General features: G+C 38.1%; 1 protein-coding gene across 4 annotated transcripts; it reads left to right on the top strand.

Moving 5' to 3' along the window:
* Positions 1-413: 413 nt before the first annotated feature.
* On the top strand, positions 414-26095 carry LOC115921649 (short transient receptor potential channel 3-like). 4 transcript variants are annotated; one of them, XM_030979377.1, is made up of 19 exons: positions 414-584; positions 1618-1766; positions 3140-3245; positions 4793-4917; positions 5632-5736; positions 8037-8137; positions 8739-8928; positions 9197-9286; positions 9902-10077; positions 11552-11679; positions 12603-12742; positions 14534-14705; positions 15694-15875; positions 17808-17851; positions 19114-19300; positions 19811-19996; positions 20664-20702; positions 22576-22694; positions 24666-26095. In XM_030979377.1, exons 2-19 carry the CDS (start codon positions 1635-1637, stop codon positions 25444-25446), a joined length of 3003 nt encoding a protein of 1000 aa, XP_030835237.1. In that variant the 5' UTR covers positions 414-584; positions 1618-1634; the 3' UTR covers positions 25447-26095. The 4 variants fall into 4 exon arrangements, with proteins under 4 accessions (XP_030835237.1, XP_030835240.1, XP_030835238.1 ...); XM_030979380.1 differs by having other exon boundaries at positions 22576-22698; positions 24666-24777; XM_030979378.1 differs by lacking the exon at positions 414-584 and adding an exon at positions 623-751.
* Positions 26096-26757: the final 662 nt, after the last annotated feature.

Raw genomic sequence — 26757 nt, 5'->3', positions numbered from 1 at the left:
CTTACAATTTTGTCCAGTTTTCTTTACTGATAACTTATTTTTCTTATATCTATATTTTTGTTATATCTGCACTGCACCTCAATAGTACGACAATACACCTGACGGTGGCCTGTACTGCTACTGAAGAAGAAGATTATGGTGTATATATTCAGGACTGAATGAGCACTATACAACTACTACCAACAACAACAACAACACACACCCACACACTTTCTTTCACTCGATCTCTCGTATTCTCTCATACCCCTTCCACTCAATACATCGGGCTCTTCAAGGTTTCTTTTCTTTCTATTCTCTTTCTCTGGATAGGATTAGGGAAATAAATAAGAAAAACCGTTCATGCGTTTAGGGTGGGACTATGATTGGCAAAAGGATTCAACTCGGTCAGCCGTACCACAACTAAATAAAAATTACGCCTGCGTAATAGAAAGGAGCTTAACGTTGTAAAATAGTTTCTCCGCCCGAATAAGTTTTCTTTTGCTGTATCACAGTAGCTTCACTTTCCCCAATATCATCGCTGTGTGTGACTTACTTTCATGGAATATCACGTAAATTCGGAAGAGCACTGGATACTGTGAACTAGGGTGAGTGAACATTTTTGTTACACAATGAATATTTCTTAAACCTGTATCAAAGATATGATGTATAGGCCAAGTAAAGTTAATCTATCTTCACCATATCAGAGACTACCCAACGTGACGAGGGGCAAATAAGCTATAAGCTTTACGTCTCTACACCCAAGTAAGTCCAAGTAAGTAAGTAATCTAAATGGTAGGTCTACACCTGATAGTAAATGTCTATTGTAAAAAACTGATTTTTCTGCTTCTATTGTAAGTAAGGTATTTTTGGAGTGGAATTGCTGAGAAGCCTGTGGAATTATGGCTGAGGAGACTGAGGAATACCAATTTAATAGAATTTATGAAAAACTAGTACTATATAGGAGGTATATAATTATATATGGCATTGTGTGAGGTAATCACGATATATATACATGTATAGATATATACATATAATGGCATGTTCTAGTAAATACATCGCCGGACTGTGACATGGTTCACGGTTCGAGTCCCGTTAGGGGAACTAATGACTTTTCGAAAGACATTAATCTACATTTCTCACTCTCTACCCAGGCGTAATGAATTGTTACCTGGTAGAAATATACTCTTTGAATGACATGATCGCCTAAGGGCAGCAAGGCTAAAGCAGGGATGTTAATAGTTCTTTGTAAACATGGGTGTCTTTCATAAAGATCCTATGCTGAACTTATCTCTAAGTTAGACTTTAAAATTATAGAAAGGCGTTAGCATCTTTTGAAATATGTTGTAAAACTTATTTTAAAAGGCATAAAATGTGGATTCAAATCATCCATATTTTTTTTTTAAACGAGGAGATTACACGTTCTTGGTGTGGAATTTATGAAATATCTAAAATACTTGAATTTTTGCTTAATACATTTTATTTTAAGGCTACAAATGGCTCTCCATAATGTTTAAGTTCAACTTAGAGTTAAGTTCGACCTAGGATCTTTGTGAAACACCACATGGCCTTGTGCATCCCCTTGTGACGGATATGTGTGGATTATAAAAATAACTATTATTATCATCATCATTGTTAAAGGTTGTACGAACTCGACAATGGCTACGGGGATGACAATCTCTCGTGATCAGAACGAGGATGGTGACGTGTTCATAAACGACGAAGAGGGCGTGCTCACGGCGATAGGGAAAAAACTATTCGAGGCCATCAATGAGGGCGACCTCATAAAGGTATATATAAAAACGATAACAATAATTGAACTAATTATTGCTATACGTAAAGGAAAAACTGCATGTTCATCTTAAAAAATGGAAACCCATAGTGTAGTTTAAAAGGTCGTACTCATTTTCATTTGCCTTCATCCTTCATCTATTTACATGTATGTTCACATTTATGATTCTGACTTATGTACTATTATTATATGGAAGTTATTAATTTGTAAAACGCCTATGAAAGTATTTTTGTTTTTTCCTTGTTGACATGAAGAAGCAATAACAGTTTTAAACGTTAAAATGACCATATCATGGTATGACGTGGTTCGATTTGATTAATTTGAATTGATATAGTTTATTACTAAACATATTGAATCAGCAGCTACAAGGCTGTAATTTAAGAGTACGGAGTAATGAAAAGGAAAAAGGGAAAGACGGACCTGAGAGAGTATAGATACAAGGAAAAAAAAGAAGAGAAATATAAAGAAAAAATGATTAAATATGTAGAACATTTGCACAAAAGTATGGTGATTTGATCAAATTGGAAATTGAAGAAGGGCAATTCTATAACTACTTTGTGTTACAAGTTACCGACCACGCCTATGATTATATGATAAATTACCCGTTCGTTGTTATTGAATTAAAGATAAACTTGAGTCCTGGTAATAAAAGAAAATAAATTCTATCAGAATCCAACAAAGCTTACACTGAAGGTTCAAGATTACAAGTCAAACATCTGACAACTATTTTGGTAGAAAATGTATATGGGCTGAGTAATGAGCATAGAAAGATAAGGAAATCAAGGTAAGTAGGCCCGACACCATGTGCTTAACACATGTCACTACATGTACATGTATGTGCAAATGAAAGTTATGCTGTTTATTGAAGATGATTTCCAGCAAGTTTTCTTTTTGTTTTAAATTTACTGGTTGAAGTATGAAGTATAATGACACAGTTGACGTCTATTCTTGTTCAGGCTCCCTACACAATGGTTTTGAGACACAATATGACTAAACACCTTGACCCCTTGAACCCTACACTGAACACTTCTTCTTTAACCTTGATGATTGCTGCATTTAAGTAATGTTGGAAGATGATACATTACATTTTTGGAAACTGGTATTTTCAAAACTTTTTTCTTGATATGGCATAACTTTTTTGTAATAACTTGTCATGCATGTGATGTGTACAGTGTGTAGAATGAAAATCAGGTATTCGATACAGTACGATATAGTATTATCATTATTACGTAAACGGTTGTGTAGAATAGTTTTTTTTTTTAAAGTGAATAACGAAACACAATATTGTTTCTTACTTTCTTTCTTAGATTCTGCGAATTCTGTGAATGACTATTCTCATGGTTTCTGTTACATTACTCTCATTTTGTTTAGGTCGACGTTTTATTGCGAGGAATATCAGCTAACTCGTCTAACTTGGACATTAGGGACAAAGATGGCACGAACACCTACTCTCACGCAATCAGCAAAGGATTTTCACGTAAGACATTATAATTTTGATTTTTTTTTTTTTTTTTTTTTTTTAAATTTGTTTTTAAAAATAAATTTCAGTACTTAAAGATAGAGTTGATGCTGGTCGTGCGATTGCATTGTCAATCCCAATGATTGTGAAAATAACTGTTGGAAAGTGATTTAGGAAAAGGTGGATTAGGTAGCACAAATATGTCGGTGTTTACTGTGAGCTTTTGTATATGTGCCGTGATCTGCATCCATGAACGGATTCCCCTATTCTTCCGACCTTCATTTATTACTGATCACCACAATCTTAAGAGAGGGTTATTATCCCGCATTCTGGATAATAGTATTCACTATGTCTACTCAAGCCAGTGGCTAAAGTTGTGTTTTTGTGCTTTCTTTGCAAAGTCTGCAAGGTCCGTGATTTTTTTGGAAAAGTAAAGTACTATTCACATGTACATGATCGAGGTGTGTGTGCGTGTGTGTGGGGTTGGTACTGAGGACAACAATAAGAACTATACCCTTAGAATGTGCACTGTAACGACCACCAATCGGTTCGATAACCCTAGAATTCGTTCAAAATTTGAGGCCACTTCATGAATTGTTACGTGTATTTAGGTGCTCTAACTGCAAGGTAAAATAGGTCCTCGGTTATGCAGTAAATTTTCTACTAAATGTCCTCGCATATGGAATAACATACTGATATGTATTATAATGGCCAAAATAATAAAAATAATAATGATAATAGCAATAACATTGATAATATCGAAAATAATATCGCTAGTGATATTTGTTTGTGTTGCAATGTATGGTAAACAAAGGTCTAAGAGATGACGACTTTTCGTGCGCCGCTGCAACACTTCGTCAGGTGATAAAATATATTAAAAGCAAGCGTCTTTTATACAGGTGGACCGGCGGTGAAAACAGTAATAATTGTGATAAAATCTCGAACCTGTCTATCTTAATACCGCTCGTTCAATGTTGATGCCAGTTCACTGCACATTGGCACTATGAGATATGAGATAACACACTTTGGCGGATCGGGGAGGGAATGGGGGGGGGGGGGGGTTAGAAAAACTAAATGTAGCAAATGAAAGAAAATCCGTCGTTCCGTTTTGGCTTGTCAAACGTTTTTTGAACTAACAATGCTATTGAAAACAAATTGTCTCATACTCTATATCTGTTTAATTCAATAAATTGTTGTCTCAAACCGATGAACAACACCTCTGCTCTCCCCTAGAGAGATCCGTAATAGGAGATCAATCGAAGTGTCCGGAAAAATAATCTAAAACTGTTCTCTTTCATTTGTGTACATTTTGTATGTTCTGCCTCACTCCTGACGTTCTCTTGTCTACAATGCAGACGCCTTTATTAAAAGTGATTTTATCTTTTGTACTAGTGCGCCTGGACTTGGAGCCTAAATCTTCTTATACTATCATCATTATAATTATTATTATTATCATTATTATTATTAATGTTTTCGTTATTATCATATTATTTTGTTATTATTATCATCACTATTGTTATAATTATTACGGTTGTCATAACCATCATTATCATTTATTCCTCCAGCTATTGTTGAGACATTGCTCCAGTACAACGTCCCTCTCGGTGACGCCCTCCTCAGGGCATGCGCCGCATCTTACGAAGACGCCATGAAGATCATCATCAAACACACCAAGAAACTATCCAATGAGGTGAGAGACAAAAGAGGGCACACCTTTTCAAGGTGGGAGTAATCCAATGTTCCTCAACCCCGACCCTCGTCAACTATTTTTTTCCCCTTCAAATTTCATGATTTTTCAAGTTTCATTTTTTTTAAAGAGTTCCCAAAGGACAGGCAACATTTGTGAGAAGATATTTAAAGGATGAAATCGGAGACAGCAATATAAAGAGCATGGTTCCTTATTCGATTTGCATCTTCAGAATACACTGAAAAAAGACGAGATTACCGACCTTGTTTAAGAGTTTTTGAACGGAAAGAGAGAGGAAGAGAATAAGAGAGAGAGAGAGAGAGAGAGAGAGAAGAGAAGGAAAGAGAGAGAGAGAGATAGAGAAAACGGGATGGGGAAGGTGGAGAAAGGGGGATAGAATAAGCTATTACTTAACAGTGATGGTAAATTACGAATTGATTGAATTTAGGAGAGACAATGCGTTATTAAATGCCTCTGTGATAATGATTACTAACATGAAGAAGGAAGAGAGAGAGAGAGAGAGAGGGAGAAATGAGATAAAAGACAGAGAGAGAGAGAGAGAGAGAGAGAGAGGGGGGGGGGGGGGGGGGGGGGGGGGGGGGGAGGGAGGGAGAGAAAGGGAGGGAGGGAGGGGAGGGAGTGGATGAGTGTTTATGTGTTACTTCACAGTCATGGCTAAGTTCTAAACAAAAAAAGCCGGTTTTATTGATTTTATAGGAGAGACAAGCTGTTATTGAATGCCGCTGTGATAATGATGACTTTCATGAAAAAATGACCCCGCTCAAGATGGCTGCCATTCGAAACAATTTCATCATTGTTCAGGTAAATTAAACATCTACATAAACAAAACAAAATTCTAATGTTTTGTATCCCTTTCGCGACAATCATTCCACATTTGTATGGTTTGGCTCAAAAACATTTGATTCAGAGCCCTAAAGTATATGCCAGATCAGGCGCGTACACGGGGGGGGGGGGGGGGGGGGGGGGGGGGGGGGGGTACCCCCCCCCTCTTTGGTATTTTTCTGTGTGTAAACCCCCCCCCCCATAACCCCCCTAAAACCCCTCCCTTTGTTTTTGTTTTTTTATTAAAAAAAAAAATATCCCCATGGCTGAACTAAAAAAGCTGACCTTACCCCCCCCCAACGGAGTAAAATGTCAATTTTTCAAATTTCGAGACCCCCCCCCAAAAAAAAGTGTCTTCTAACCCCCCCCCCCCCCCCCCCCCCGCTTAAGCGGTCGGCTGAGTCGTTGCGAAATTTTCGGCCCGATTTACAAATGTTAAAAACCCCCCTCCCCCTTGAAAAAATCCTGCGTACGCGCCTGTGCCAGATGCATGAGAAGAAAGAGCAAACATTACAGCACACACTGCACCCGTTTCCGGTCCATGACTAGATAGCGTTTGATGTCAGGATATTTTACAAGGAAAATAAGCCTTAAAATCCTCAAATTGTTTACACATTGAGAGACTAAAATCATTTTTTAAGAAAACACAAAGCATTAAAGGTAAAGACTAGTTTTGAAAACGCCCCCCTCTCAAAATATGAAATGGAAGCTCTTGTTACCAATCATGTGAAAGAATATGTTTCGACTAATACGTGATGATACAAATTTTGCCGAGAAAACCGCCTACTAATTGATATATTTGGTAAATTATTATATCTATTTGGACCTGATATATATTTGGTAAATTTTTATATTAGATAGCTTAGACAGATACCGAGATGTGATTGGTCCAGAGCTCGTCACGTGATATCAATTGTGAGGATCCAAATTGTTATATTTTCCTGGCCGGTCACTTTTCGGTGTTATATTAACCAGCTGGTGAAATTAATATATTTTTGATCAATGCATGTCGCCCTCTTGAGGACTGTATGTCACCAATTACACACATTACACCATTACCGAGGGTCATTTAATTTTTTCAATATTTTTTTTTTCATGAATTTTTTTTTCCCTTGAAATTATTTTTTCCACATTTTCTTTTTTCCCGAAAAATGCTTTTTTGGCAAGAATTTTTTTTTTTTTTTTCGATTTTTTTTCGATTTTTTTTTTCCCCAAAATTGTTTTATAATATTTTTTTTGTAAGGTTTTTTTTTCTTTCTTGAACTATCTCGACAGATTATTTTTCAGAATTTCCGAAAAAAAAAGGGAATTTTTTTTTGGGCAAACAATTTTTGGACCCCCCCCACAAAAAAGGGCTATCTAATATAACAGTTATTGACTGGCAGGGGGTATATAACATTCTTTGGACCTGAAGGGAGTTATATTTCCCCTCGCGACCATATTTTCCCTCAGCGCTGCGCGCTTCGGGAAAATATAACCACTTGGGAAATATAACTCCCTTCAGCGGTCCAAATAATGTTATATTACACCCCCTGCCAGTCAATAACTGTATAATATCTATTTGGACCTGATATATATCACGCACATGTCGCGTAGTCCCATATACATCTTTCTGTGTACAGTGCTCGTAACTTTACCAAGACTGGGCCAAATTTCTTATCATTTTGATGATTCCATATCCTTGCAGTACACACCAATAATTATGCTAGATGATCAACCTTTTCTGATCGATTCCACAATGCAACCACATGACCAGAACTGGTCTTTATCTTGACAAAACAAATTTTACATGTTATATTCGATGTTTTCAATCTTTTCATTTGTGTTAACTACCACAATTAGGCTTTCAGCCGCGAAGGATTTGTATCTCCCAACATTTGTGTTTATTGTTTTTGATTGATGTATTCATATTACATTGCTTGATCATAATTCTACGGCATAGAGTATGATTAGATTTCCTTAAATTGATAACCTTATTCACCCTATCCCGTCATAGCTATGTCAGATTTTATGGATTTTGGTCTTATTTTTGGCAAAGCGCTCATTATTAAAAAAAAAAAATGGACTAACTGGTAGATACAAACAAGTAACAAGTATTTTCACGGGTAAAATTTGATTTCTTCACAGCGCTTAATTTGTAACGCATATTTAGTAAATATCCCCACCTCGCCCCAATGCACCCAATGTGGCGCGAAGGTCTCCACAATATTCAGATCACCCAATTTGTTTCCATTTTTACAAGAAATTACCCTTGTTGCCCTTTCTCGCTATATTTCTAGTATTTACTCAAAGCAGGAGCGGAGAGGATTCGAGAACCAAAGCTTGAAGGGCTATCCGAGGCCTCGCTGTCTGAGGTTGTCGAGTACCTAGATATTTACAGGTAAACGAGGGTCCTATTTCATACACCTTGTAATCATTATTAAACAAGTTACAACAAATGTTATAAGCTACTGAATTCATTGCATTAAATTGGCTGAAATTTACGAGAAGTCCAGTGAAAGCAAGTAGCCATTTGACATTCCAGTAATTCAACGCATTGCTTCATATTGTATGGATTCTTATTTTCATTCTTGAAAGGACGTCACTTCAAGCTTATGCTTTAGACGGCCCCTTTTCTGTTCTGTATTTACAGTACCAAGTCATTATCATACATTTAAACTTATAAGATTTTAGATGTTAATATGACTCGATGGACTGTAAATGTCATAAATAAACATTCAAACCAAATCAAACGCAATTTATGCAATTTGTACATGAAGCGTTATTTGCGAACGTAGGACCAGTTGGACCACATCATCAAGTTGTCTTTGACGCGACATTATGTTATGTGATACTGTCAATATACGAACATTGTTATAGATAGAATGCCCAATATTCATTCAGTTTGCAGTCGGTTTGGCGACGTGACTTGAATATATTATATATAAACGTATTCATAAATGTTATATATTGATATACTTATTGATCGTCATATTATGCAGGGCACTGTCGAGTCCGGCGTACCTCGGCTTGGCGCACCCCAACGCCCTGAGCAACGCCTTCAAACTCACCGGCCGACTGCGGAAGATTGCAGGGTTGTGGGAGGCGGTCAACAAGGAGTTCTACGACCTCGCCGACCAGGTGGAACAGTTCTGTGCATCCCTGCTCGATTACGTCGCCAACTCTGTCGAGGTAATTCACATTTCTCTATTCAGAGCTAGAATGGTGTTGACTAAGAAGTTGAAAATGACGGGAGCAGAAATACAGGTCATTCTTTAAGATAAAGTTATTAAATAGACATAGGGATAGAGCAACGTCGATCTGGCGCTGCCCAGTGGCTGCCGGGCTCACGATCAATTGGGCAAAAAGAATCTCCATTTTCGGTTTAAATAACATTTGGTGTGGACTTTAAAAGATTATTATCATTGATTTGTTTTGTCTTGTGTTTTTCGTATTACAGCTTGGAACACTTTTCAGGCAGAGTGATGACCCGGAAGTAGTCCATGTCGTCGCGCAAGTGAAGAATGCCGTCGATTTTGAACAGAAAGCAGTAAGCTATCAAATTCTTTCTCTTCCTTACAAACAAATTGGTTCTAAAACCAAGATCATTGGTAAAGCAGATTGTTGCAATTACTCTCGAGATTTCTTCAAGGTCCTAGTCATCTGACAAAAAAACTATATGATTGTAACATTTTAAAGTAACGTTATTTTCATTTGGCCCATTTAAAGTAAATCTACCTGAATTATGCCCTATTTAATAATTTACTGTTTATATTTAATTCTGTTTTTGCAATGGCATGATGTGGGTCCAGTCAATTTAGTGGGGGGGGGGGGGGGTACCATTCTTTCTCGGAAATGGAATTGACAAGGTAACATTTATTTGGGCATGGTACAGAAATGGTTCTGTCATCTCCTTTTCTCATCCTTTTACACATCCCTCTCCCCCTCTCTCATCATGACTCGATTGAAAGTTCTCATCTGCAACAGCTGCATCATCAATGGTCTCACCATCCCGTTTTGTTTTTCTTTCTCATTAGGTTATTTATCACTTTCCATGTCCCTGACATGTTTCCATTCAAATGTTTAAATCTTTTGTGTACAGTGTCCGCTTCTGAAATGCAAATTATTACCTTGAAAATACTTCCTCCCTCGTCTTTTACTTCAGTTCGTAGCACACGCATACACGCAGAAGATTATGTCGATCAACTTTTATCGGAACATCGACACTCATACGCCTTGGTTCGGATTTCTGAGTCTCCTCACCATGTTTGGATATCCTTTCATCTGTCTGGCTTACATCCTCGTACAGCACCCACGCTTAAAAAGATGGCTATCTATACCGTGAGTATTCATACATCTTTAAAGCCTTACTGCAATACTTAAAGCTACTTGCGCCCTCTGTATATCAAACAATTATCGGTGCCTGTCGGTCCCCCATGATCCTCTTTTTCTTATGTTAATTGAGAGTTTTTTTGTGTGAGACAACCATCTTTCCGTGACCATGCAGGAAGGTCTAATCACAAACTAGTGCAGACGGGCCGCTAATATTGCTCCGGTCGCCCATTCCCGCCCGTGATAGCGCTTGAAGTGGGCTCGCACGCGCGGCGGCCATTTTACACTTCCAATAGCGATACGGCTCACTATACGTTACGTACTAAAAGGCTGTATTGTCTGACCGTTCATGAATATTCATGTTTTTGTTTACCTCGGCAAAATGCTTGCCTTTACTAAATTGACAAAATTACGGTGGGGGCTGGATGAATTGGACATAATTAAATAGAACTGATCTATTATTATTCATGCTTCGTATCCTTCGTGTGCTTGACTTATAACCTTACAATCGCGTGGTAAATTGAGTCCAAAGTTCGACTTGTTGTACATGTGTTATATAGACAATGGCGAGCTTGCGACTTATTTTGATGAAATTACGGTGGGTGAACTTTCAAAAGTCAATGAGACATGAGGGTTCCAATTAAGAGCTAGTGATAACGTTCGTCGGGGTGGATGTGCTTTTCGTTAAAAAAGAAAATGAATTTGTAACGATTTTTTTGGTAAAAGTACATAGGCTAACATGTTAGACTGCTGGCTCTGACGATAGGGGCGTTGTCAATTGAGACTAAACGGAGCTATATGTTAACTCTTAACTTGCCACATTAGTCGATAAGAAAATTCATCGGAGGACACAATAGTTTCACATGCTCTCTTAGGGAAAAAAATGTGGCACAATGCTAATTTTATTTGTGGCACATAAAGTATGAAGGTCAAGAGGTTTATAATAAGGATTTTCAAGAAGACAAAAAAGATAGAAACGAAAACTCATAGATATTGTTTTGAAACTTTGGTACTGTGACACCCATGTCATATCCAAGAATCTGTAACAAAATATATTAATTAAAAAAAAAAGTGAAGAAGGGACGAAATTCCTAAAATTCTGTGACAATAACAAGAAGTGCATTTTAACGAGTGAAATTTGAATGGGGCACCGTTTTCCAGTTAAAGGGGTTGTAAACTGAAGAGACTACGTGTTTTTCCTGTGGCCTGACTCGGGGCCAATCGGGTATACGGACGACGCGACCGCAGCAATCACGTGCGTGCAACATACGCGAAACCGAAGCGTGAGGAGAACTTGGGTCTGTTTCGCGAACGCCGACCATGTAGAGACTTAAAAGTCGCTGACTAAATCAAGTCCATTCGTTAAAGTGCAGTTTTCCAAAAGGAGACGTAGATGGCGTTCCCATGTATTAGTCATTTTACACCCCCTTTAAGCAATAGTGGGTAAATGTATTTTTGTGATATGTTTCTTTTCGCCCTTCAGATACATCAAGTTGTGCATTTTCTTTGGATCCGATCTTGCCATCTTTGTCTGTTATGCAGCTCTGTGTGTCGTCAATGATCCCAGAATAACTGATATCATATTGGTCTTTATAGTGATATTTTGTGTTGGTGAGTAAATCTAATCGAACCCAATTCAAACTTAAAGGTAAAGACCAGTATTGGAAACGCCCCAATTTCAAAAAATGAAATGGAAGCTCTCATTACCAATCATGTGAAAGAATATGTTTTGACTAATACATGATGATAAAAAAATTTGCCGGGAAACCGCCTACTAATTCATATATTTGGTAAATTTGTTTCTCTCATGGTCTGTGAGAGATATAGGGTAGTCCCATATACATCTTTCTGTGTATAGTGCTTGTAACTTTACGAAGAATGGGCCAAATTTCTTATCATTTTGATGATTCCAGAACCTTGCAGATGCTAGATGCTAGATGATCAACCTTTTCTGATCGATTCCACAACGTTTCTTTCACAATGCAATCGCATGACCATAACTGGTCTTTACCTTTAATCAGATCAAATTAAATTGATATAATCAAACTGAAGTAAAATAAAAACAAAATCATCGATATCCTTACGGTTTTCATTGTGATTTTTTTTTCTTCGGTGAGTAGGCCTAGACTATATCATAATTATGTCCAATTTGTTTGTTTGTTTGTTGTTTGTTTGTTTTTTTTTTTTTTTGGGGGGGGTCCAGAATTTGATGAAAATTTTTGCAACGACTCAGCCGGCCGGGGGGGGGGGGGGGCTACGAGCGCATGTTTTTATTTTTTTTGGTCCCCACATTTCAAAATCTGGCCGATTGATATTTTGTTCGGTGGGGGGGGGGTAAGGTCACAAAACACTTACAAAATAAAATGTGAGGAGGGGGGGGGGGGGGGGTTCGTCCCCAACCACCCCCTGCCCTGCGTACGCGCCTGTCAAGTACCCATATACACCTGGGCGGAGAGTGGCAATTGTGGTTTTAACGTTTTGCAAATCGACACTTTACTATTACAAGTGTGACATAAACTCTTTTTCATTTGCAGCGCTTTCTTGGAAGCACATTTGTGATATCATGGAGTATGGCATCGGGGACTTTCTCGGTTACGGAGCAAACATACTGGAGTCAATCACACTCATCATAAGCTTTGTTCTGCTTATGTGTAAATCGATTACTCTACTTCTGGTAAATGATTGTATTACTATTGTTAATTAGTAGTAGGCTAGTAGTAGTAGTAGTAGCAGCAGTAGAAGTAGTAGTAGTAGTAGTAGTAGCAGAAGCAGCAGCAGTAGTAGTAACAGTAGTAGTACAGTAATATGAATATCAGAAGTAGCAGTAATAGTAATAATTTTATTTTATTTATTTATTTATTTCTGATATTTATACAGGGTGGCACATATTACCATTTGGTGGTCTTCCATGAGGCCCTGTTTGGTAATAATAAAAAACAAATAACAGCATCAAAAACAAAATAGATAAATACACAAGCACAGGCGCGTACGCGGGGGGGGGGGGTGTTTTGGGGGGTTAACCCCCCCCCTTTGGTATTTTTATGTGTGTAAACCCCCCTAAAAAATCCCTAAAACCCCCCCCCCCTTTGTTTTGTTTTTTTGTTTTTTTTTGTTTTTTTAATTATTAAAAAAAAAAAAAAAAATACCTCCATGGCTAACCTAAGAAAGGTGACCTTACCCCCCCCCCCCCCAACGAGCAAAATGTCAAATTTTCAATTTCGAGACCAAAAAAAAAAAAAAAAATTGTCCTCTTACCCCCCCCCCCCCCCCCCCCCCCCCCCCACTGAGCGACTTTTAGGCTGGCTGAGTCGTTGCGATTTTTTTTGGACTCCCCCCCCCCAAAAAAAAAGTGTCCCGCTTACCCCCCCCCCCCCCCCCCCGGCGCGATTTTCAAATTTTCCTGAGTCGTTGCGAAATTTTGGACCCGATTTAAAACCCCCCCCCCCCTTGAAAAAATCCTGCGTACGCCACTGCACAAGCATATAAACAGGTAAAAATACAAATTAATTGGTATCCCCTTGAAATAACTGATCATTCACGAATCATCCTTGATCATTTACAAGAAATAGATGGAATTTTCAGAATGGAATTTTCAAATTAAATACAATTTTTAAAAACATTCATTTAATACCTTATAATCCTTAATAATTGGGTACACACAATGCATCCCTTACAGCATGTCTTGTGTTGTGATCATGTAGTGAACTAACATGATGTAAATCTTGTTTTAAGTATGTTGGTGCCATGTTATTCAATGATTTATACATCATCACTGCACGTCCAAACTGGAAACGTGTCTGAATAGGCATCTATCCTAAGCGACAAAACATATCATTTTATATTATTTTGAAATAATTGCAGTAGTAGTAGTAGAAGAAGAAGAAGAAGTAGTAGTAGTAGTAGTAGTAGTCGAAGTAGTAGTAGTAGTAGTAGTAGTAGTTAGAACCGTTCGGCATGTTCGGGCCTTTTTCGGAATAATGTTATATTTGTTTGGTCTGTTGTTGGTCTCGTTGGTGTATTTCATGCAGTATATTGATATTTGCCGGGGCTTTGCATTTTTTTGCAGAATCCTTTAAAAGACCTGGGGTGCGTCTCAAAGACTAAGATCGACTTGAAGTTGGACTTAACTATGGCAGGCCGTTCATGCCATTGTTTGCTCTCGCCATTGGTCTCTCAATTATGATCTGAAGATGATATTTTTTTCCTCAATAATAAACTATCAAAAAGTGTAAATTTTGTAGATTTGTGACCATGATTTGTACGTCCCTTGAGAGACCAATGCCAGTAGATGGTGAGAGAAAACAGTGGCATGAACGGCCTGCCATAGTTAAGTCCAACTCAAAATCGATCTTAGTATTTGTAAAACACTCCCCAGTAGGCTACTCCCCTGTTTTTATAACTGTTTTTTTTTAAACATGAGAAATATATAAATACATGTTGAAACTTTTCATTTCTCCACATTTAGGACGTGTACGAAACGCGTGCGATGAAACGTCACGATAAACGGGTCGCGATGGTGAACAACGTTACTGTGACGTCAGATCTGAAGCTATCCAATGTCACTGTGACCGATCGGCTTGAACAATTTGTATCGTTGGACTGGAACGATCCTCAGATCGTGTTATATGTCTTGTTAGGTGAGTAGAGGAACATGAAATAGTATATACTATGCATGATGAGTTTAATGTTACTATCCACAGTGTTTGGTGAGTATAGGAACATGAAATAGTAAACAAAAAATATACACTTCAGAGGTTCTGGTTTAAACTACGGGCAAGAGGTGACGCCAATAGTACGTTTGGAGTCGCCGAGGCCCATAGTTTTAACCAGTACCTCGAAAAGAAGGCAGGGTATCGAAAAAACCGATATCCAGTAAAAAAAATAATCATTACATTACCCCCTCCCCCTCAAACTAGTAACATTCAGCGAGCGTACGGGGTTTCAAATGCCTCCAGCGGCAAACTCCCTCGGTGTCACGGCGCTTACGCCGTGCAATTTACGCTGAGCCACAGTAAATGCACTACACTACTACTACAGTACCTGTATAGCGCTAGCTAAAAATATTTACATCCTTCAGTGTTTCTTTTGAGCCGTGAATTTTCTTTTATTTCATTTTTTAATGTGACGTGAATGTGAGTACGGTACATGTCATTACGGTCTATTAAAGGAATGATACAGGTGGAAGGGATATAAAACAAATATACAATGACTCATTCTCGGAGCAAGCTAAAACTATTCGCACTCAGGAATATCAATAGAATTACTCTCCCTCGGGCCATCTAGATCCTCGAGTGTCATTGTGCATTTGTATACTATGTATGATTAGTTTAATTGTACTATTTACCATGTTTCGAGAGTAGGTACGTGAAAATGAATATTGTACACTGTCGCTCATATAGTTGGAATATTTTTTGTTTACCCCAATTTATGGAATTATTTTGACAATGATTTATTCCTAATATATCTAGATAATAGTATACATTCTCAGATTTTTTTTTAACAATGATTTGCCAGTGTTTGTTTTGCTTTGACTGCTATATTATTATCATTATTGTTGTTGTTGTTTTTGTTGTTGTTATTGTTATTATTATAATTATCATTATTATAATCATTATATATGAGCAGGTGTTGTGGTTCTCCCCAATGCAATACGCGCTTTCACCACGGCTCTCAACTCATACCAAGACTTATACAGCATCTGGGAATCAACAGTGGGCGCTCTTAGTGATATGTTCAAGTTTGTGACTGTCTTCGCCATCTTCCATTTCGCATTCGCTGTCGGCTTGTTTGGTATTTACGTAACTCAGGTGAGAATCCCGTCACTTTCATTTCATATTACTAGCGTTTTATTGGGAGTTTTCTTTGCCTCTCTTCAGGATCGCTTGTTTGCCACGCGTGCACTTTTGCACAAAACAATAGGCACCAATGAATGAATGATTGCAACGCAAACAGGCAATGGCTTTGCAAAATTACCCATTTCACTGAGGCTCTTATTATAGCTCCATGCCGACCCTTTTAATATCGGTATGGATTAATCTGGAAGCCTTTAGCATATCCAATGATAGTAAATACAATATGGCAATGTGGCATATAGAAAGTTAAAAGAGGGGAAAGACGCAAGACAGGGGGGGGGGGGGGCAATTTCCCCCTCCTCCCAACCGAGCAAAAAATGCAGCATTTTAGTAGGGGGTAGATCAGGATATCATTGCAAGTCAATACTGTATTTCAATACAAAAATGCGCTCCAAAACGATCAAGAAGTGCCTCAAAAAAGCTAAAATCTTTGAGTGACCGGTTTTACTATACTCGTTTTCCCCCAATAGACTGTAGTGTTATGAAAACCTATAGGAAAACGCAAAATTTGATTTCAATTTCCAATCATGAATATCTTGATAATCAGACAGGCGATCGGATTGTAAAATCCATGGGGTTCCTCATTTACCTAGGGTATCCACATCAGTATTACGACTGCTCCTCATGTGGGCCCTGGACCAATTAACACCTGGATGACGAGTAGCAATTGTGGATTAATGTCTTGCCAAAATACATAAAAGCCGGACTGGGATCCGAACCCCAACCCTTAGATTGAGAGTCAAGTGAACAAACCACTGTACCATGACACCATTTTAAATTTCGTACTCTTTTCCTGCCCGAATAAGTCAATTTGGGTGATACCGCCTCCTGTAGCGCAAGTGAGGGACCTAAAAATCGATTTATTAGTACTGAAAGTATATGGATCAAGGTCAAGTGAGATGTTTGCCCACATAACGCCAATGTCTTGATACGACACTGATTCATGTTAAACATTGCACTGACGCATTTTCATTAGCGGGGTCAAAAATATATTAGTTTTGCATACTTTCAAGAACATTTTTTCTTCATGAAAACAGGTACAAAATGGGGTACAAAATGTTACCATATTTTTAGCCTGGCGAGTACACAATCAGACAAGTTCATAAGATTCATGCGTCCACAAACATCGTGAAAATATGTCCCCCTTTCATGAAATTTCATGCTTTTACACATGCGCGACCATTTCAAAGAGCGTCAACGTCCCCGAAAATCCCACTATTTTAGCAACATCCAAGAATTACCAAGATGTAAGATTATTGTCTGTATTGAAAAATGCAGAAATTCGTCCTCCACTGGCAAGTGACATATATAGACAAGCACAATATGTTCAACTTTCATCAGTAAACACAGTTAATATAAGCGATGCCTCCGGGACAACGCTAGATTTGTATTTAAAGTTAATTTGAAAAGACCTTATAATGCTTATTCTTTAATTTTTCTACAATGTATTTTTTCTTTCCTATTGATGATAGGCTAGTTAGATTGGACCAGGCTAGAGATATTTGAAAAAAAATTAAAAAATGGCTGCCTTGATTAGAGTTGACCAGTGGTTGGGCACAAGGGAAGTCGAGGAGTATACTTCACTCCTCTACAGCATTGTCAATTGGGTTCAGGAACCCGTGATACAAGGGTTTGCAATCAATTGCAAATTTAAACCCCGATTCTGTTTGAATCGTGGTCAGCCTTCTGAACAAAATGTGCACACAACTATGATCTTGATTGGCCATCGTCAGTTTTCAATCGATCGCAAACCTTTGTGTCACGGAGCCCAGATTTCTCGGCTCATACCTTCAGAATTCTTCTTCCTAGTTACCGTAATCGACAAAATAAGTGTAATAATCAATTAAATGTATAATTTTTTTACTATATTTATTTTCTTAAATGCAGAAAGAAATCTATGCAGAAGATTTGGCTGATGAGGGTTATCACAGGTATGTCAAATTATCATAATGAAATAACTTTACCTGTTTTACATTGTAAATAGTAAGATTAGATAATGTGTTGGAAAATAGACTATTTTCTGGGGGGGGGGCGGAGCAAAACGATCAGACTGAGTATGGTAAGAATGAAATAATATATAAACATTTTATTAATACATTTTATTAATACCGATGTACCTAAAACCATAGTTTTAAAGGGAAATCCAACCTTAACAGAGAGCTATTTTAAAAGAAAACAGGAAACAATCAGAGAAGCAGACTGGTGAAAGTTTGAATTAGATTTGACAGAATTTGTTTATAGAAAAAATTGTAATCACTAAGGTATGGGCACTTCAAATTGACTGAATTATGACGAAGTACCGGGCTAATATATTCCCCATTTGTTTAGACACATAACATGATAAGAACTTCAATTTTTCAACTAAATTGTATGAATCAGGAGGGTCTTTTCAGTATAGGGGACCTATAATTATATGCTACCCATATTACGCTCCAATATTGTGCTCTAAGGGAGGAGGCATTTAGAAAAGCGAAATTAATGATATTTTGTACACGACAAAATAGAGGGTTGTCCAATGACAACATCTTCATTATCCACGTAACAATTTGCTAATTTGAAATTTAGTGATCTCAAATTTTAAACATGTATAACTCCCTTATTATTGGCCCGGTTTATTTCTAATTTCGCATTTCTGTTTAGCTAATTGTTTCTGCTTCCATAACTCTCAATTCAATTCAGTACTAAGTGTCTTAATTGTGAGTTAAATTTACTAGGTCAAATTATGAATATTTATCTTTTGAGGAATAATTTTCAAAGGAAGCCTATAGCATTGTCTCCATCTTTATAATCTTGCGCCACATCAACTTTTGAACTGATTATGTCAGGTGTATTTCCAAATGTTAACAGTAGTACTTTAAAGGGCGAATTGAGTGCTTAAGTTTTTTCATTTTATGCAAATAACCATCTCTTCCCACCCGCCACTCTCTTTCTCTCTCTCTCTCCTGACTCTTTCTCTCTCCTGCTCCCTCTCTCTTTCTTCCCATCCTCTCCGTCTCCGTGTCTCGCTTTCACCCTCCCTCTGTTCTTACGTCTCTTTGCGTCGTCACCCACTTCCCCTTCTCACCCCTCTCTCTCCCTCTCTTACTCTGTCTGTTTCTCTCAATCTGTCTGTTTATCTCTCTCTTTTTTAATCTCTATCTCCCTCTCTCTCCGTCTCCCTGTCTCTCTTTCAACCTCAACTTCTGGCCCACAGCATCCCGAACGCACTGCTTACTCTCTGGTGGGTATTCAATAGTATGGGCGATAAAGCGGAGCTCAACGGTCAAGTCACATTCGTCAACGTCGTGCACATCGTGATCGTCGGCATCTACTACACCGTTGCCCTGGTCCTGATCAACACTCTGATTGCCATCCTCGCCTCCAAGTTTGAATCTATCGCGGTTCGTCGAATTTAGAACATTTCTTATTAACTCTTATCATGCCACAGGGCTAATCCCCATTGTGCCAAGTCCAATGAGCATGAACAATAACTGCTATTACGAATGCTGCATTGCACGCACATGGCACTCAATAGGTAGCTCTCTCGCATATACAAAACAGCATAGCGATAGCGTGCATGCAGCCTTATGGCAGGCTATAAGGTTAACAAAATAACACGCTCTGTGAGGGTGAAATTCCAATAATGTTAGGATGAACCCTGGTGCATTTTCATGTATATAAAGTGCTGAAGAAATTGCTACAAAGATAAACACTATTTTCTTCGTGGCACTAGAATCGCCCCAAAGTCAATAAAGAGTGCAATGTTTCCTCTTTTCTATCAATTTGGTAAAACCCAAATCTCTTGACCAGAAAAGCAATTTTGTAGACCTACATGTTTATGTTTGTGGTCATTGTCGTGTCATCAAAAAATTACGATTCCCCCCCCCCCCCGCATTTCATCGTTTATTTAGGAAAATTCGGATACCGAGTGGAAGTTTGGACGGACCAAAATGTGGCTGCGATTTATCCGAACTGATATTGCTCTACCGCCTCCATTCAACATTGTACCGACAACCGGGTTCATTATCCGACTCTTAAAGAATTGCTTTTCACTTTGTACCGCCGGATGCACCCAAACGAGCCAGAAACAGCCTGAGGTAAGATTTTTTTTTTTATTTGAAAGTAAATAAAGAATGAATTGTCCGTCTTGTTTTTTATTTTCAACTAGTGTTCATAATTTTCTCTCACTGTATGATCTAAGCAAGTAACCCAAAACATTAAACATTATAGGCACTGTAAGTTTTTATAATAAACTAGTAAAGAGCAATATTTCACTCGATTAAGATAGTAAAACTTTGAAACGCTGTTAAAAAATACTGATTTGCCCAGTCTAAACAACTGATGATTAAAATGGGCCAGACCAAATTTTCGAAAGAGGCATTTAGCCGGGAATTCCATCGTGGTAAAGACTTGCTGTTTAAATAGCCTCATAGTCGATATCAATGTAGGCATGAAAATATGTAAACTTCTGTTATGATATGAGATATCAGCCCATCATATTTGTTCAGCAACAAATCCAACAACTTAAATGAATCAAGATTTGAATCGTTATTGAAGATTGGTTATCATGATCATTGCTAAGCATGCATTATTGCTACCGAATTTATGGTAATAACTGATTCTGGGAACAGTGTGTCCAGAACAGATGTTTCATAATAAAGTGGTTGTTTAAGATATTGTTAGATCCCTTTTCATAGAAAGATCAAATCAGCCTTATCAAAATTGTGACATATGTAAGTTTTTCTTTCCTTTACCTTTTTATAGAAATCAGAAGAAAAAACTAACCACGATGGCAATGCAAGGGTATGTACCTACACTGTTGGTCACAATGGTGGAATATTTTTTTGTTATCCCATTCATTACGGTTCACACAGAGGATTTTTTTCTTTTGGGGATCGGGGGGGGGGGGGAATTCAATTAATTATTTTATTGCATTTTCTCTGTTTTTTGTATTTGTGGGGGTGGCCCCGTACCCTAGCCCCCGCTGCGTACAGTCATGATTCAGTGGCTAAGCAATGGCCTCGTTATTGTCAGGCCCCACGATCAAAACTGCGAGGATGTGCTATATTAGTGCCCTTTTGTGAAACATTAATCCTCATTACTGTCAGTTATAAGGACGTAGGTCCACAAGTTGATTAGCATAGTAGCACACATATGCTTTAGCAGTCACGCAAAACAAACACTCACAATTCATCGCCCATTCCCGCCCGTGATAACGCTTGAAGTGGGCTCGCACGCGCGGCGGCCATTTTACACTTCCAAGAGCGATACGGCTCACTATACGTTACGTACTAAAAGGCTGTATTGTCTGACCGTTCATGAATATTCACTTTTTTGCTTACCTCGGCAAAATGCTTGCCTGTACTGAATGGACAAAATTACGGTGTGGGGCTGGATGAAATGGACATAATGAACTCGACTTATAACCTTACAATCGCGTGGTAAATTAAGTCCAAAGTTCGACTTGTTGTACATGTGTTATATAGGCAATGGCGAGCTTGCGACCTATTTTGATGAAATTACGGTGGGTGAATTTTCAAAAGTCAATGAGAAATGAGGGTTCCAATGAAAGAGCTAGTGATAACGTACGTCGGGGTGGATGTACTTTTCGTTTAAACAAAAAATGAATTTTTAACGATTTTTGTGTGTAAAAGTTCATAGGCTAACATGTTAGGCTGCTGACTCTGACGATAGGGGGCGTTGTCAAATGAGACTAAACGGAGCTATATGTTCATCTTCTTGCATCGCAGCACAAAGGGTGTCATTTTGCTGACGCAGTCATTGTTTGACGCATGACTGCGTCTGCGACAGGCGCGGTAATTGACGGGCCGTGCGAGGGTGACAATGCAAAGCAAGAGGTTTATTAAGATTGGCAATACTTTGATGAATTAAGCCCAGCGAACAAAGTACGATCCAATTTGGAAGAAATCGCTATAGTATTGACATTTGAATATTTTACTTATCAAGTCATTATGATTTGGGTTCCATTCATACGAACAAGAAAATAGAATATGGGAGCATTTCAAGCTTACTTGTAGAAGAAAGAGCGAAATTGGCTCAGATCAGTCGGGCATTTGTCTACGATGTGAAGCCGATTCGGTTTTAATTCTGACTATTTTAGAGGGTTTTAAGAATTGCATTTGCATCGTTTAAATCATTATTCAGAACTAAAATCAGGAAGGTGATGTCTGTTTAGATATCCATCTCTGATGTAATTGCAATTTTTTCTCAAAATGTCGGATCGCAGCAAAATCGTACAACGTGCGCTGCATGGGCTTTACTGGCGCATGCGCCGATTGCCTTTTTCGGTTAGTTTATTATTGATAATAACGCAGTCAAAATGACGCATTGAATGCAACGGGCATTATAGAGGCCTATGTAGTCTAAGATGGAAATTAAAGATCGTAATTTGTTACCAAGGCCCCGTAAAACAAAGGTTTGCAATCAATTGCCAAACGATAATGGCCAATCAAGATCAACGTTGCATTATTGTATTTTTCAAAAGGATGACCATTAACCAATCACATTGGTCATTTCAAATCTGCAAACCTTTGTGTTACAGGGCTAGATCAAAAATACGGGCGAATACAATCTAATGTTGAATGCCATAGCACGAATGCAAACGGGGCGCTGTAAACAATTTAAATGTATAGTCATCTTTTTTGTTCCTTTGCAGAAAGTAATGAAAGAGATACTTAAGAGATACAACACGACTCAAATCGAGAAACCAGACGATGAAGAATCATTCGGCATCGATGATATTCGTCAAATCAACCAAGACTTCGTCACCGTCAAGTAGGTTTGTTTCGACGACGCCGGGAATATACCCACTGCGCCATTCTACCTTAAAGATATATCCCTTTTGCAGCCAACATCAAATTCTGTAGATCTTTGCAGGAATTAAGAATATGTCATGTATGTCCTGTGAAATCTAAACATTAGCAATGTCCTAGTATTAAAATTGTATAAAAAAAAAATATATTCACTGTCAGACACTATTGAGTGACTGACTGACATTTTTCTCCCTTTGGTAACAATATACATAAAATGAGCTGTAAGAGGAACTGTACATGAGTATTGGTCTACATCAATAACCCACTGCTTGTAATGGCCAAAATTAAACTGATTGAATCTTTGTGCAGCAAAAAAGTAAGACCATTCGGTAAAAGGGTCTGAAAATCAGACCATTACTTAGGTGATTGCAACTAGGCGTTGTGGCGTGCGCCTGTAATCCAGCTAAAAAGTGAAAGTTACAAACTGATTCAGCCGAGGACGCAGGTTCGAAACTGAGTCACGTCTTTCGGATGGTGACGTTTAAAGGTCGGTCCCAGACGTAAATAATCATATACACGTCTGTAAAAGCCCAATACACACACACACACACACACACACACGCAATCACTTAAGTCGACTTGTGCAGCAAAAAAGTAAGACCATTCGATAAAAGGGTCTGAAAATCAGACTATTACTTAGGTGATTGCAATCACTTAAGTCGATTTGACAACTAATGGACGTTATTTTCCCACTCTAAGCCGTTTTCAAGCCCTTTTGTTTTGAGGGAAGTTCTATATATAAGTATTGTCTTTCAAATGCCGTCGGAATTTAACCTTTTTATTTTGTTGGGCCTGCAAATGGGACATAGTACCTAACTCTTTAAATGCCACCCAAATAATCTTTCTGTGCCACGTATTGTGTGCCTGCTTCTAACTTGCAAGATTTTGTTCTTTTTTGTTCTTTTCCTCAAGCTAGGTTCTTATTTCCATAATGTCGATACCTATTTACATTCATTACTCAATAATTGAATGAAAACTAACATTGGCTAAAAATTGAAATATATTCAACAATTCTTCTTGCTTAGTATTATTTTTTTGCTAACACATTTATACCTTAAAAACAATCTTAGCAACGACTTGGATTTTTAAACAAAAGCATGCGCGTAAATAACAGAACCATTGACAATATTTTTAACGTAACATTTATAAATTACATATTGTGCATAATTTGAAATAATATTCATGTGATGAAATTAGACAGCGAGGTGCCCGAACATATTTTTGATCTATAATAAAGAAATTATATTTGTTATTACGCTCGCTCTACGCACTCGCAACATGTAAAAGAAGGATAATTTTAGGCAACGAGATGCCATAATATCCTCATATTCGTGTATCGAGGTGACCGAATAGATGATTTTTGTGTTCATATATATTTGGCGACGGTCTGTGGGCATACATTTTTTGATATATTATCTAGTGTATTGAAATTAAAAAAATTAAAAATTGAAAACGACATTACATGTATTTTGTAATTGCTCGCTCAAAAAGTTTAGAGATTAATGTTGCCTACATGGCACTTGACGAGTGCCAGAGTGTTCCAAAATGAATCTTCGTTGATGAATTTGGGGCTGGGGACACTCGAAGCTTTTTGTCATCTTAAAAGGATGCCATGACTGGAAAAAGTTTAAAAATCGCTGCTCTAATGTAAATGAATTAATTTATTAAAGTCATGTTACACATTAATTCGTCCTTGTTTTCACGAAGTGACGGTAGTGAGGAAAATCTTGACGCAAAGTGAATGCAATTTTTTTTCACTACCGTCACTTCGTGAAAACAGCGACGAATTATTGTCAAGAATGTCATTTCTCATTGTTCGCATAAAAGTTGTAAATCCTTCGCAATTCAGCCAGCAACTGGGACGAAATGATATAAACCTCGCGGTTTAATTTAATTCAATTCTTATTCTACGCTTAATTATCTTCTCATTCAGATTCAATGTACAGACCAAACTGCAAGTCATCAAGAACATGATAGACGCCATATGGTTAACAATCGGAAATATCGAGTGCAACTTCCCAATCATGGACGACATAAAAGACAAGATACCGGTTACCCGAACCGAGGTCATCGATATGTTCCAGACTAATTATCCGGTCCTTGATGACGACATAGGGAACCTTCAGGTGGTCATCGAAGACGTCATGGAAGAGCTCGGCTACCGTCCCGAAGTCGCTCCGAAGCCGCGTCGGAAGGAAATTGTTCAGGATGTGATCGACGGGCCACCCATAGTCCTGCCGGACCCAACTCCTGCACCGACTCCTGAACCGACTCCTGAACCGACTCCTGAACCGACTCCTGAACCGACACCTGAACCGACTCCTGAACCGACACCTGAACCGACTCCTGAACCGACTCGTGAACCGACTCCTGAACCGACTCCTGAACCGACTCCTGAACCGGAGAAGACTCTCATCGAGCGAGTAATCGACTTCTTTACGGAACTAAGTGACAATAATGAAATTGGTCAGGATGTGATCGACGGGCCACCCATAGTCCTGCCGGACCCGACTCCTGAACCGACTACTGAACCGACTACTGAACCGACTCCTAAACCGAAGATGACTCTCACCCAAAAGATGGCGAATATGTTCGCAGAGGGCCGAACTGTGGAGACCGACGACGAAGTGACGGAAGAGGTTCAGAAGTTTAGACTAGGTTTCATCGACCGAGTAATCGGCTTCGTTAAGGGATCAAGTGACGATAATGACTGAAGCATGCTTAAAAGATACCTCAAGATATAACTTTAGTTATTTTGAGATATGTAATTTACATTTGCCCATTAACCTACAAGATTCCACACCAAAGTGTTAAAGAGAGGCATAAAGTAAGATGTACAGTTTCTTAGCACGACATGGGCATTGCCATAATAAGTAATTTATTTTTCAAATGTATTATAATTTATGAATGCTACCTGCCCAGGTGTGTATGGTGATGAAGTATTTCTTTCACCTGATATTATCCTTTGTACCAAATTTTATTGCAAGAACGCAAATTCCATAAATAAGATGGTGCTCTTTTGGGGTGAAGGTTGCGCATTTTTGCCAACTGCTATATTTTAGTATTTTTAAAAAAGTGAGTAACAATTGTTCACCTGTTAAATTTTCTTTCAACACATATAATTTGTACGTTCTCAGTTATAATTTTCTCTGATTGATAAATAAAGGTTTTGTTATTTTATTCAAATGTCTTTCCAACTAAAGCTTGGTGCATGATACATGTACAACTCCACCTGGTACGTTACATTTTCAAACAAAAAATGGCTGCGCCAATGTCATGCTATTAGGAATGATATCATGCCAAGAATATCTTTCTTAATATATCTCTTGTAGACTCTCATAAGGAATATTTTACATCAAAGGGCAAAAATACATATCCCTTTTTCAGAATACCAACACTCATTCTGTGGGGTAAGGTTTTCTTTAAAACAGGATGACCATGGATGGTTCTTGGTTAGGCCAGGGACGTGATAGAGAAGGACTGGAATCAAGCCGCTCTCCTTTGACCCCATGCTCCAAGCCGCCGAAAAGTTATGCGCTAATCTGTAACTGTCAACCAGGTGGTGAGATAAAAGAGCGCATGAAATTTCAGGAGTTAGAATTCCTACATCAGAAAATGGTATCACTGCAACTGTTCGCTGTCCCTTCCAATGATTTCTCATCCATTGTTGAATGTGTAAAGAGTAGAACAAGCGAACACAAACTTGTGTACTTTCATCCTTTTTTAAACTTGAAAAATACAAAAAACACGCGAAAACACGCATTAGCAAACTTAATGTTATTGAATATTGTAAACCATGGATCAAATAACGGGACATTAAAGCATGCACAAATTAGCGCATCGTCCTAAAATATTGAGTTTTTGACAGGATGTAATTTTTCTTTTACCAACTCTGGCACACAAATTAAAGGAAGGACGGAGTTTTAAATTTGAAAATTTGTTTGATGCACTATTCCCAATAAAATCCCCATATAAAGTTTTTGATTTACACTGAAATTTTGCCGGTAATTTAATATTTTGTAATA

This window comes from Strongylocentrotus purpuratus, unplaced genomic scaffold (genome assembly GCF_000002235.5).
Source record: "Strongylocentrotus purpuratus isolate Spur 01 unplaced genomic scaffold, Spur_5.0 spur5_scaffold_10, whole genome shotgun sequence".
Lineage (NCBI taxonomy): Eukaryota > Metazoa > Echinodermata > Echinoidea > Camarodonta > Strongylocentrotidae > Strongylocentrotus > Strongylocentrotus purpuratus.
Note: the sequence above shows the minus strand (reverse complement) of the source record. Positions and strands in the feature narration are given on the sequence as shown.

Bases quoted from the DNA above. Each gene is read 5' to 3' on its own strand.
- LOC115921649 (XM_030979377.1), top strand. From the start codon at position 1,635: ATGGCTACGGGGATGACAATCTCTCGTGATCAGAACGAGGATGGTGAC. The intron at 4,918-5,631 runs GTGAGAGACAAA...TTGATTTTATAG, and splicing joins CCAAGAAACTATCCAATGAG to GAGAGACAAGCTGTTATTGA. The intron at 5,737-8,036 runs GTAAATTAAACA...CTATATTTCTAG, and splicing joins ACAATTTCATCATTGTTCAG to TATTTACTCAAAGCAGGAGC.